The 13,690-nt window shown below is 31.1% G+C and overlaps 1 protein-coding gene across 3 annotated transcripts in view; it reads left to right on the top strand.

Moving 5' to 3' along the window:
* The window catches only part of LOC107455569 (queuosine-tRNA galactosyltransferase), a 27,594-nt gene extending 14,962 nt beyond the window's left edge, over positions 1 to 12,632 (top strand). Inside the window, exons 8-12 of one of the 3 annotated variants that reach the window (XM_021146287.3) lie at positions 2,504 to 2,628; positions 4,657 to 4,792; positions 7,085 to 7,153; positions 11,561 to 11,635; positions 12,506 to 12,632. In XM_021146287.3, the coding sequence (XP_021001946.2) occupies positions 2,504 to 2,628; positions 4,657 to 4,792; positions 7,085 to 7,153; positions 11,561 to 11,635; positions 12,506 to 12,586 (486 nt within the window). In that variant the 3' untranslated portion in view covers positions 12,587 to 12,632. Of the gene's footprint in view, positions 1 to 2,503; positions 2,629 to 4,645; positions 4,793 to 7,084; positions 7,154 to 11,560; positions 11,636 to 12,505 lie in introns of all 3 variants that reach the window. The other 2 variants (XM_043042606.2, XM_071185998.1) reach the window with 2 other exon arrangements.
* The last annotated feature ends 1,058 nt before the right edge of the window (positions 12,633 to 13,690 follow it).

The raw sequence follows: 13,690 nt of genomic DNA, 5'->3' as shown, positions 1-13,690 counted from the left end.
GTTTTGTTTTCAACAACTTATACTGGGGACATGAAAATGACTGTTTTTGTGAGAATGACCCATATATATATGGGGAGTGAGAACTAATAGTAGGAATTGAAAGAAAAAAGGCGTGTGGTATCATACAACTATAAGAGGTGATGTAGACCACTCATGATATCATATAATGTTCTTTTTTTAATTTATCTGACTCAGCGAATATGAAATAATTAAATATTTAAATGTGCGCAATAAACTATTTTTTTTTTTGTTCAAATAGAGCTGTTAATTAGAAATTATCACTGATATTATTTTTAAAATATGTGTAAAACTGAATCGGTTATAGTAAAATTTAAAACAATGAGTAACGCTTAACTAATCAGAAAATTCCATTTATTTTTCCGCTCATCCCTATTTAATTAATGAATTAATATTTAATAAACTGTATTAATATCAAGTGTCAGCCACTGCAAGTTCAAAAAAATGTATTTGCACTTGCGTGGATGAATAAAAAGTATTTTATTAACGATTAAAAATTTGAACTAGATATATAAATATATATATAGGGAGAGTGTGAGCTAATTGGAGAAATTGAATAAAGCAAAACAAGGGAAATAAATCACCATATTAACTGAATTTTCATGATCTCTTAATATCATCTTTCATACTGTGCACAATATTTTGAATCTATGGTGTTTGGTTTCAACAGCTTCCTCTGCGGTAAAATTGACGGTACTAATTTTTTATAACTCATAAATTGCTCACAGCTCTGAGTTTTGAAATAAGCAACTACATTTGTTTCTACATTACATTAAAGCAACTTGCTACATTACTACTACTAATTAAGCAACTACAACTTGCTTTAATTAATAAGAATTTCTTTAACTTAAAAGTTCTTCTAAATTAAAAGATTTCTGTATTTTGACACCTATAATTAGTTTTTCTACATTTCAGGATTTTTATGTTATAAATGCATTGTTTGTTTGTTTTCTGTTTAAAGTTTGTTGAAATTAGTTTTTTAATTACATGTTATGTAGTTTTTACCAAATAATTTTTGATTGCAAGACAAGGGGTCCCGCACTCAAGGTCAAAAGTTACATGCTGATGCATGTAAATTTTTGCATACAACTTTATATTAAAATACTTATTCTTTTTACAGTTATTTCTTTGTACAGTTTGTCCAGTGGGAAACTGACTGCTTTCAATTAAAAATATTAGAAATAAAGGATGATAGATGAATGAAACAAGCGATATGCTTGTTGGGAAAAATGTAAAAATTTTACACAGTAAGAGTTTTCGAAAAGAATTTTACACAGTTTCTAGAGAGTTTCCGAACAGAAAACAAATGCAGTAGGACTATGATATTCCAGTCATACAAAACATCCAGTCATACACTGTATTGAATAGATCACTTGATATCTCCTAATCCGATAAGACAACTTTTTCCCTTGTTTCAATGCTAAAATGGCTTACAGTGCCATCTGTTGTCAACTTTTGTAATTAAATATTAAAATTTTTAGATAAAATTTGTAAAACTTTCAGAATGAACATATTGCTTGTTTCAATCTTCTGACACCTCTTATGTCTAAGATATTTATTTTTTAAATCAGTCAGTCCACCGTTAGGCACCTTCTATAGTTTGTCTAAGCTAAGAACTCCTCCCCCCACGAAGTCTGAAGCCGTCTCGCGCTATGGAAACAAGGCGCATTTTAGGGAGAGTAGCTTCGAACACAATAGATCGAAGAAAGATTCCCTTTCTCACACCGACCAGAGCCGAAACCACTCCAAAACAGTGACCCTGCACCCCTACTTGAAATAGTCATACCTCGTTACCATAGTCACTGCCACAGGTCCAGGTGAATGTCTGGGGGAGTTCTTATTTTAAGCAAACTATACCTGAATCATGTATGGATGGTTGACTGAATGTAAACAACAACAAACTTCCTAAAACTGGAAGAAATTTAGAAAACTTCTGATGTGTCCCTCCACTTATGATATGCTTACGAGGCCATGTGTGAACAGGCTTAATCTAAACATTTTTATTATTGTAATTTGTGTTTAAATTTAAGCATAATTTCACCATTCATAAAAATTTCCTGTAATTTATAAATTTTAACTGGTTGTGAGCCTAAAACAAATTTAATAAAATTAATATCACAACATGAATGAAGTGTAAGGTTGGCCATGTTTTGAGTGTTATCCCTTATTTGGCTATAGTTGTGCAAAATATCACCGTTTGTAATTTTTTGGGTTGCATCATAGCATGCTTGCAGAATTCTCCGAATACATTTGTCTTGTTCAAATTTGAATTGAAAGAGCACATTATTTTCTAAACACTGTAATAATATTGGATGGCGTTCTTTTTCTAGGTTAAGAGTTAAAATCAATCGGAAGTAGTAACCCGGAAATCTTACCACAAATTTTAACCCCTAACACAATCTGTGCTTCGCTTTACGTGGTCAACCATCCATTTTGTTAACTATTTTTAATGAAGGTAAAACTTTCTAAAATAGATCTTTAATAGGGTACTCCTGAGGATCTACTTTTCTTTTACAAGCATTTAAGATTAGGTGGTAAACTGCAAAAAGTGGAAGAAGATCTCCTCATGTATAGATATCACCCTAGTGCAACAACATTTTCCATAACAGAGTACGTTTTTTCTTTATTACGTTCAAAATCATTAGTTTTATTTTTGTAGCGGTTTTTTTATATGGAAATCAAATTTTATTTTTTAATTTGAAAAGTGTTGTTATAGATGGTAGACCCTGTAGAGCTAAGCGCAGATGTCGCTAGGGGTTAAAATTCGGTGCAAGACTTCCGGTTTTGCTACTTCCAATTGATTTTTATGCCTAAGCTGAAAAAGTACGCTATTCAATTAAAAATGTTATATTCCAATTAAAAACTATTGAATTAAACAAATTACAATTTTAAACAGAATATTAAACCTTCAGATTACAATGGTAAGACTTGCTTAAGTAGTCCTAGACTGAAAAGATTATCAACTCTACAGTTTGACTCTAACATCCGACAAAAGATCAGTCTTGAGCACAACACCTTTAATATTCTGGAGGAGCCTTCATAATCTCCATCACTGCCTTAAACTGTTATCAACCTCCTTATACCATGCTCAAAAAAAACTTTACTTCTGCCATCCTTGGAAAGGACATGCAGTCTATCAACACATTATCAGAAAGCAACCTTTTCCATGTTCTTCTGATAATAGCTTCCAAAAGGCAGGCATACACTTTGTCCTGTCGGCATCCCTGTAAACGAAACAGCAGATCGCTTGGATAAGAAAGGAAGGAATCTTCATACCAAATACCCATAACCTGACTGCTATAGATAATGTGAATGCATTTGCAAAATACCACTTTATGAGGCAAGACACCAACTTAAGACAAAAGACTCTCAGATCTGCGAAGTCAATGCCAAAAGAGATCTTATAAAAACCATCACCCATTAGAACTTTTTGACTCTGTAACAATTGCCCAGATACACCACTAACTCCTCGCCATATGTTTAATTGATTTGCATTTTTACACCCTCTGGCTCTCCTTGGGGCATACCCTCCCTTTGACACAGAGCAACTTTTCTCTACTCGGACAAGATCACCGTGATTGCTACCTGTGTACTTTCAACCCCTGGGTATTATATTTGATCTTCTGTGAATATGACACCACCCACTGACCATAATTCCGTGTTAAAATAAATAAGTAAAAAATTATAAGTGATTTTTGTGTTTCATTATTTGTTTAATTTATGGTTGAGAAAAATTTTGAATTATAAGGCAAACAAATGTTTAAACAAAACTTGTTTTTCCATAAATAATTCCATGTAAAAAATTATTTTTTATAATTATTTATTATTTAATTTACTAATGTTCGAAAATACAATTATAAATTTTTACAATATAGTTTCAAATTATAAAATCTAAAGTTTGCAGTCATTGGTTAAATAGTTCATGGAAAGTGAAAGTCTAAAAATATTACTTAACTAAGATGGTGAAATATGCAAACAATGAAATTATCATTGGAAATTATTAGAAAGCAACTTTAAATAAGGCACAAATATGCGCTTTATGTATCTTAAATGTGTTTTATTTCATGTCATTTTTGCTTTATTCAGATGTAGCGCAAGGTATGCCCTATCCTTATTCAGATATATATATCCCTATTCAGGGATATTACTTCATTAAGGTGACCAAATTTTCAACCACTCTCTTACTTTCAAGACCCTACTTCTTAGATTGCAACTCCTTATTTAGAGCTTCAAGAATTCACATCCATAGAAGAAAATTTATATTTATTTAGAAGAAGTACTTTTTTATGTCTTATTTTATAACTTGAAATATTATTTGCATATTTGAGTCTAGGCAGATTTAACCATTAAGATTAAGTCCTGGTACTTGAAAATAGTATGATCTTTAGTTAATTAAGGTGTTTGCTTTTATTTTGATCCCTGTTCACCGATGAGATGGCATAGTTTGTGCACGCACAATGGTACAATGCAAAACCTTTAAATAAATCAAGAAGAAATGGACATCAAATTTCTGAGTATTGATTGTTCCATCACACATTTTATCTTTTTCTGTATTATAGATTCTTTATTTATTTTTAATCATGAATTAATAGAAATGTGAATCTTTTTGATATATGAATAAGCATAGTTACATTACAGGGACACAATATGGAATGTAAGATTAAAGGAACTAGAAACAAATGTGCTAAGTAAGTGGAATGAGTTCACAATCTGGAATGCTGGCAAACAAGGAAGAAAATTCTATAGAACTCTCTCATCTCAAAACAAGAAAAAGGTTTGTATGAATTATTCGTTATGAACTCATTTTTATCTATTGATTGCTTTATATTTTTTGAATATTTTTAAAAACTTTTAAAGACACCATTAATGAAAAAAATATGTAACTATTTGGGAAAGAAAAAGCCTCCTTTCAACCGGGTATCAGAACTAGTGCTGTGTGCGTGATAGATTTATTTTTGCCTCACAGGCAAAAAAAATCAAAACTAATAAACAAAAGAAATCAGATTAACTTAAGTTAGACTTAATAAAAGGATTGTCTCTTCTATATAGACAATTTGCCTCTTCAACTTTGTAATTAAGTTTCAGTTGATTAATTTTAATTATTTCTTTTAGTATTCCAGTTACTTTATCATGTCTTTAAACGCTTGAGAATCAAGTGCAACATTAGAATACTAATATTTTATCACATATTACTTGATTTAAAACTTCAGGCATCAAGATGAGCTGATATGACAAGGATGGAAATAATTTTGGCATTGTGGAAAGTGAATTTATGCCCAAGATTCCTTCAATGTGCAGCAATAGATGATTTCTCGAATTATTGATAACGGGCATATCTATCGTCTTCCTTAACCCTTTTGCGACGGGAAGCGCAAGCTCGCACTTATCGCTGACGCCAGCAGTCTCTCGCGAGTGTCTGTTTGGGGCCAGAGGGTTTTTTGCTGTTAAGCCTAAATCCATGAAATTACCAAAATATCAATGCATTGTTTAATAATATTCTGTAGAATATTTAAATGGCATGTGCTTTATATGTATTTCTATAGGTACTTTATTTACTCAAGTTATTTCTTGTTTAAATATATATTTTACACATTTTATTTTCATTATGTACTTACCATTTAATAACTTTTAACGATATATATCTGAAAACTAAATATATGACTTAAAATTCTTTTTTCGCATGCAAAGTTTGAAAACACTAACATTGCACTAAAAACTGGACCGCAAATCGAAATACCCAACGCTGCAGCAAAAGAAAAACCTCCCCTGCTCACTGTAAACAAATACCAATTTAAAGGAGCCGTCATTAAACATTTCTTTCTCCTCCATTCCTTCCCCCTAAAATCCATGTGTATGTGAGTCATACTACTCTCATTTTGAGTAGAAGGTCAAATCTACATGCATCTAAAACCATATCGACATACAATGCCATCTTCTGGCAGAAACTGTGTTTTTGAAAACGTTTCAGGACACTGATACAAATGAGTGACGACCGGGGGTGAACGAGAAAACGTTCTGGCACGCCGGTGTGTCGGTCAGGAAGTGAGTGCGTTTCTTGCTGGCACGTATATGTGACAGTCGGCGCGAAAGGGTTAAGTATAAATTTCAAAGCGTGTCTAGTTAGTCCAATGTAGCCAACTATTTAATATTTTATCGCATACACTGTGAATAACTTATAGAGTTTTTCCATAATGTTGCTGATAAAATACAAAGGTCTCTACTTAACAATGAGCTCTCAATTAAAGAAAGTATGTTCTTCCAGAAATTATTTCTTTTATAAGTATTTATATTTTTCAAGTATTATTTGTTCATGTTATGGATGATTAACCATGTAAAGCTAGGCACAGATGGTGTTTGGGGTTTAAAATTTCTTCTAAGACTTCCTGATTTCTGATTGATTTTTTCGTCTGAGCCTGAAAAAGTGCCCGATCCAATATTATATACGTTTAGTATTTTCAATATGACATGTTCTTTCAATTTAATTTTCAAGGAAACAACAAAAGAATTCGGAAGACTTTGCAAGCTGCTATGATGTTACCCAAACAATAACAAGCAGCATTATTTTACACAAATATAGCCATATAAGGGATAACACTCAAAACATGGCAAACCTTAGGCTTTATTTATGTTGTGATTTAATTTTTTTTAATTTGTCTTAAGCTCACGACCTGTTAGAATTAATAAGTTACCGAAAACTCTTATGAATGGTAAAATTACGCGTCAATTTAAATTCAAACACAGTAATAAAACTTCCTAGAATATTAAGCTGTTCACGCATCGCCTCATAAACATAACATAATCAGAGGGATACACCGGAATTTTTCTAAATTTTTTCCGGTTTTTTAAGCCTTGTTATTGTTCAGTCAAACATCCATATTTTACTAAAATAATGCAAATTAGTTTTTAAAAAATAGCAAATATTAAGGCATTCGTATCTGAGTTTTTTCCACCTTTTTCTTAACAAATGGGCATATTTATCACATAATCTTATATATTAACTTATTGAAAATGTTAAAAGTAGATGTTTCATTTGTCTGTATATTTTTCCCTTTCTTAATTTTTAAAGGTGCAAGCATTTTGTGATGTAGATGTGAAAAAGCTGTCCAAAGGTGTCTATATATATGAAGAGAGCATTGTAAATATGCAATCATTATTTTTTTTTCATCTTTATATCGAATATATGACTGAAAGAGGATAAAAATAAATGTTTTGCTGCCTTCTCTTTAAAAAACCTGATATTTATTTTATCTGTTTTGCTCAAAAAGTTCTAAAATGAATTAAAAACTTCATCCATAGATGACGATGCTTATTGGTGAAAATTTATAAAGAAATGTTTTCTGTTACACATTAAATAATTTTAACTGAAATATTTGCATGAATATCTGTTGATTTTATCTTTGGGCTGTATTGTGTTGTTGCTGTAAATGGTGGTTACTTTGAAAATGATGTTATAGTTTTTGCATCACTATCTGTTAATGAATTTTGTTACTACTTTTGAAATTTGGTTATAATATGTTATTACACTCTCCCCTTAGGAAAAGTAGTAATCCGCACAGCTCCTTCAGTTTTTCTTTTAATCGATTTTTCAATCATATTTGGGACATCCGATACAAACCTTATTGGATGAATGCTGGATCCCAACACATAAAGAGTGCTGACAAACCCATTACAAACTTTATCTGAAAGATACTGACACTAAATATAAACTAAACTCAGTGGCACGACAGCCAATAGAGGGCCAAGGCCTACTGTGCCCATCTCATTTTTCTTGACCTTGGGCTCTGGGGTGCAGGAGCAGATGTTCCGGTCAGATGGTCAGCTGAATGCGGAACCCCCAGTGTTTAGTTCCCAAGCATGCTTGGTACTCATTTATCGACCCACTGAAGGGATGAAAGGCTGAGTCAACCTTGCCCGGCCCGAGGATCGAACCCAGGACCTCTGGCATGGGAGCGCAAAGCACTACCACTCAGCCACCGGGCGGACACTCAATATAAACTTTATATTAAAAATACTTTATATAACTTAATACTAGTTTTGTTAGTAGTATGTAAGATTAATAATAGGTATAATCATTTGTTTTTATTAAGACATTTGGGCATGTATTTTGTAGGCTCACATGCCAGACAGAGCAAGTAGACTAACTATCTTCAAATATTTTGAGATTTTTTTGAGCCCTGCGTTATAATAAAAACTTTCCAATAAATTTCTTTTAGTTGAATGAGTTAAAAAAAAAAGACAACTTAAGTAAAAATTGGAGATAATGTGCTAATCCTTTCTTTATTTTTTCTTTCAATTTTAAAAAATGTGAGGAAATTTTTTAAATTAAAAAAAAGTGCAAATAAAAAGTAAATTTTATTCTTTTTTTTTTTCAATAAAGAATATTTGGTCATTATTTCAAACAAAGGGTGAAGGAAAAATTCTTGTAAAATGCAATTAAAATTGCAATAACTTCCAAACCATATTGGAATTTTGAAAAAAGAAAAACTCTGTAATTCATCTCTAGCTTTAATAGTTTTTCAATGCCGGTGAGCTGCTGGTTTGGTATTTTTACTTTTACAAATATACCATCTCAGCTTAATTCAATAGTTCAAGGACCTAACCTTAATGCTAATTAATTAGTGTGCATAATATTTTGTGTTAATGATTATTTTGTGTATTTCGCTATATCTCGAGAACTTTTTAAGTGAATTGAACCATTTTTACACAGAGTTATAAAATTGATTTATCTAAAGATACTTTCGTGCAAAGGAAATAATTTTTAATAATTATTTATTATTATATTTAATAATAGTTGAAAAAGTTTTGAATTACAGTGGGTGATCGGTTAACGAACAGATCGGTTAACGAACAAATCGGTTAACGAACACTTTCACGAAAGATTTTTGTGTTCGGTTAACGAACACATATTCGGATAACGAACACTTTCAAGAAAGATTTTTTGTGTCCGGACAACGAAAACATATTCTGATAATGAACAAAACGAATTCTAACGAACACTTCTCGGCCTGAAAAAAAATTACTATTAAACGTTTGTTATCATTTTGCATACAAAATAAGATCACTGAAAGGAGAAATATTTAAAGCGTGCTTAGTATTGATAATTACTAAATGAAACTTGAATTAACAATGAATTTAAATTTAAAGGTCATTCAATAATTATTATTATAAAGCTTAAAACACTTCTCGTTTACCACTCTGAGAATCCCAGAGCATTCAAAAAAAAATCCGTAATTAAGAATAAACTGCCAGTAATGTGGAGATCGAATCAGAGGGCATGGGTCACGCAGTATCTTTTCAAAGAATGGCTATTTGAAGTTTGTGCCCCGAGCATCAAGGACTACCTTGATACCAATGACTTGCCGTTGAAAGCACTGCTGCTATTGGACAATGCACCAGGACATCCAAAGGATCTTGAAGATAATTTGTTGACAGACTTTCCCTGGCTGACACTTCAGTTTTTACCTCCGAATACGACTTTGTTGATTCAGCCGATGGATCAGGAAGTTATTGCGGCTTTCAAGAAATTGTACACTCGCGCGCTGTTTCGTCGGTGTTTTGAAGCAAGCCAATTCTCCTCAACAATGACTTCAAAAAAGTTTAGGAAAGAAAAATTTGACATTCTTGAAGCTATTCGTATCATTCAAAAGGCGTGGTCAGAAGTCACACAGCGACAGTTGATTCTGCTTGGCGAAAGCTGTGTCCATCCTTCGTTCAAGATGACGGAGGTGATCAGGGAGACATCCCTGAAATTATGGATGAAATTTTGACAACTGCTAGAGATCTGGAATTCGAGGTGAACGAGGATGACATAGAAGAGCTCATAATGGGACATGTAGATTAACTGACGACAGAAGAACTCCAAGAAATTTTGAATGAAGAACACCAAGAAACACAGCGAAATGTGGCTCCTTCTAAACAAAAGGAAAACGAAAGAGGATATCAATGCCGACATCCGCCGTTAAAGATCTTTTGAAAAAGTGGGAGGATGTCAGAGCAATGGTCTTAGAATGGCACCCACACTAAGCTGATGTCAGTAGGGTTGGGGATTTTTACAACGACAATGCTATTAATTAATTCCGAAAAATCCTGAAGGAGAGAGAAAAGCAATCGACATTGGACATGTTCTTCAACGCCCCATGCCCCATAAGCAAAAAATGAAAAGGACTGATTAATATGCAAGACTATATGTATGTATTATTTTTTAAAAAACTTAATAAGAAATTATAAATTTTTTTAAATTTAATTTTTAGGGTCTACAGAACGAATTAATCGATTTCACATAGATGTCTATGGTGAATCGATGATCGGTAAACGAACAATTCGGATAGCGAACATAGTCTTGGAACGGATTATGTTCGTTAACCGATCACCCACTGTATAACAAACACAAAACTTGAATGACTTTTGATTTGCTCAGACAGTTCTAGAGATATGGCGAAGCACCTACACAGCCTAATTAATAGATCTAATTTTGATTTTGAATAAATGATTGGCTTCTTCACTTAGTTTGACATTCAAGAATCGAAGTCTGTTAAAAAATAAGGCTCATTCAGGGAAAATATTGTCTAAACTAATTAATTAGTATGTTTCAGGTTAATCAATCAAAACATTAAGATTGCTCAGAATAGTGCATGGAAAGCAAATAATTATATCGAAAGTTATTCAAGCATTGCTTTTTTTCCCTATTATCTGAATTACTTTTTAAAGAAGAAAAAAAAGATTACAACTTGTAAAATAATAACTTTAAGAATAATATACAGGTTAAAAACCACTAAAAAGTACAGTAATAATATAATAATTTTATTGTCTTTAAATTAATTCATTATAAGTACTTTTTTTGTCTCCTATGATGTATTTTTTTTTATTATTATTATTTAGTCTTCCATTTAAGGTTAGGTTTTGTCCTAATTAGTTATTGTTATTTGAATTCTTCTGCTGTAAATAAAAAAAGAAACTTTTTTTTTATCAAAAAGTTCTAATTATTGTATTTTATGCATTTTATTATTTAATTCTCAATTTATGCTATTTACTAAACCTTAATTTCAATTAATTATTGTATTTTTGTAAAAAATTTGACAATTTGTGAATAAAGTAAAAAAGAAAAGTAATTTGAAATCAAAGAAGTGAAATATGAATGCGGAACTGGGCATTTTTGGGTGACACCTGTATTCATGTTGCAGCTTGTCTGTGAATAACTATTTATGAAAACAAAAACGTTATTCATGTCTCGAAACTGCATTGGAGAAATTTGCCCATTATTTCTTCTGTATTTTATTTATTAATTTTTTTTTTTTCAAATGTGGTGAACACGACTAATTCTTTTGTTTTCATAAATAGTTATTCACAGAAATGTTGTAGCATGAATGCATGCAGGATGTTCCTGTATTAATGTTCATGTTCCTTTTTTTCGATTTTAAATAGCATTTCTATTTCAATTTAATTTTCAGATATTTTAATAAATATATTTTGAAGACAAATATATTGTTATTTTGATGTTATATGTGTGTTACATGTAACAAATTTATTTTTGTAATATTTTTAGGTCATTCCAAAGCCTCGCATTCCAATTAAACATTTCAGAGATGCCAAACCTCCTTTCATATTATGTGTGAAAGTGGTAATCACTTTTTTTCCTTCCAAAATTTTCTTCATATTATCATTTTTTTTCCCTTCAACTTCTTTTTATTTTAAACTGTGCGCATTTATCATACTATGTGTGAAAATAGTAATCACTTTTTTTTTCCTTTCAAAATTTTCTTCATATCATAATTTTTTCCTTCAATTTTTTTTAAATATATTTTAAAGCGTGTGCATTTATCTTAGTATAGGGCGCCATATTTTGAGGTCGTTGAGAAAAAAAGTATTTCAGAGTAGTAATATTTATATTTTAACGTAAAATTTTAATTTTAAATATTTAATCTTATTTTACCTACAATGTCAAAATATGTACATAAGAAAATTAATTTGGCAACTATGTTTTTTAATGTTTGCAAAGTAGAACATGTTTTTAGAAAATTCTTAATATCATGATTATTATAATACTACCGCTTTGTAAAATCTTTCCTAACGATTGTATAAATTGGCAGTTATATCAATGCTGTAAACTTTTTTCAGGTGTTCCATAGTATTTATTTTGTATTTAATATGGTAGTAATACTTTAATTTTTGTTTTATAAACTTTATTTAAAATGAATTTGATTGCTACCAGAGTTTACCAAAAACTATTTTAGATACGTAATTCTAAGTATAGTTCAGGTAAACAATGGGAGTTTCAAATGCTGCAAAATATTTTCAAAATACTGAAAGGAAAAGCAGAATTACTTTCCCCCCTCTGTAATCCTGTCTTAAATTTTATTTGCATTCTATGAAACTCTGGGTTAACCAGAACTCTTTCTATACCTTTGATGGAGGTCCTCTTAATAAATTCTTCATCTCTATTTTCTCTTGTTTTTTGCTGTTTATGTGATGTCCAATGTTTTTCTTACAGGATATGACCAGTGGTTCTTTTGAAGAAAATCTTGAATCTTTGAATTTAAAGGAGGGGAGAGATTATTTTCATTTTAGTTGATTCATTTAAATGGATTTCTTTTAATAAATTCTGTTCTTATTTTGCATATCTGGTGTGTAATTCTAGTTTTTATTTGTAAATATTCACCAGGATTTATTTTAGGAAGTAAAATCCATGGCAGAAATTAATGCGATTTAGTCACAGATCCAAAGGAACTGTCACTAAAAGATTTTCACTGATCTGTTTGCTTTGTTTCACTGCTTACTATTGGATTCTATAAAAATAAATTTTTGAAGGAAAATATTTAAATTTCTTGTATGCACATGAAGCTTTGCAGGAGTTTTATCATTCATGTTTTGAATGAGCAAGTTTAATATTACATGATTGCCAGAAATAAATCAAAATATTGAAAGTAATTAAAGTTGAAAAATGACAGAGAATGTCTACATTTACAATCATGATTAAGTCAGTAGTTTTGTAATAGAAATACTGACCAAACCATCTTTTTACATAGCAAGCTTACATAATTTTGCAGCCCTTCATTGTTCCTTCCCATATTTTTTATAAAATAGATACAGCCGGTAAAATCCATTAAGGAAATAAAAATTTAAGCATAAATTAAATGACTTTTAAAATCGTATGTATGTAACAGAATTTCGCACATTTTAATTTTTATTTCACTATCATTAATTTTTTCCTATTGTTAATGTCCAGAAGTGATGCATTTTTTAGATAATAGTAGAGAGTAATAGATTTGATATTAAAGAATGCCAGATAATAATAAGAAATACAGAATCTAAGTAGGGCCCCCAACCTTACAAAAATCAGTGTCACTGACAACATAGGACCATCTGTGCCTCTTGCTAAAGAAATGGAACACTCCACTTCTGAGAAACTAGGGATAGTTCTGAGACTGATAGGTAGCCTTGGTCCATTACAAATTAGATGTTGAGTATAGTGCAATTTTTTTTAAATATTCAAATTCCTGTAAAGTGTGTTTTACAGAAACTGTTGTATTTGTAAATAACTCTCTTGGCGTTAGAGCATCTCCCTTGGCTCACTGTAATTACACCAACTTGGCAAGCACAATCTTTTCTAAACTCAGTCTATGTTTTGTATGCCAACACAGTCCACGCATCTACACCCGAAAGGGAAAACGCTAAT

This window comes from Parasteatoda tepidariorum, chromosome 9, assembly GCF_043381705.1.
Source record: "Parasteatoda tepidariorum isolate YZ-2023 chromosome 9, CAS_Ptep_4.0, whole genome shotgun sequence".
NCBI classification, from domain to species: Eukaryota; Metazoa; Arthropoda; class Arachnida; order Araneae; family Theridiidae; genus Parasteatoda; species Parasteatoda tepidariorum.
The sequence above is the reverse complement of the archived record's forward strand: the minus strand, read 5'-3'. Positions and strand labels throughout refer to the sequence as shown.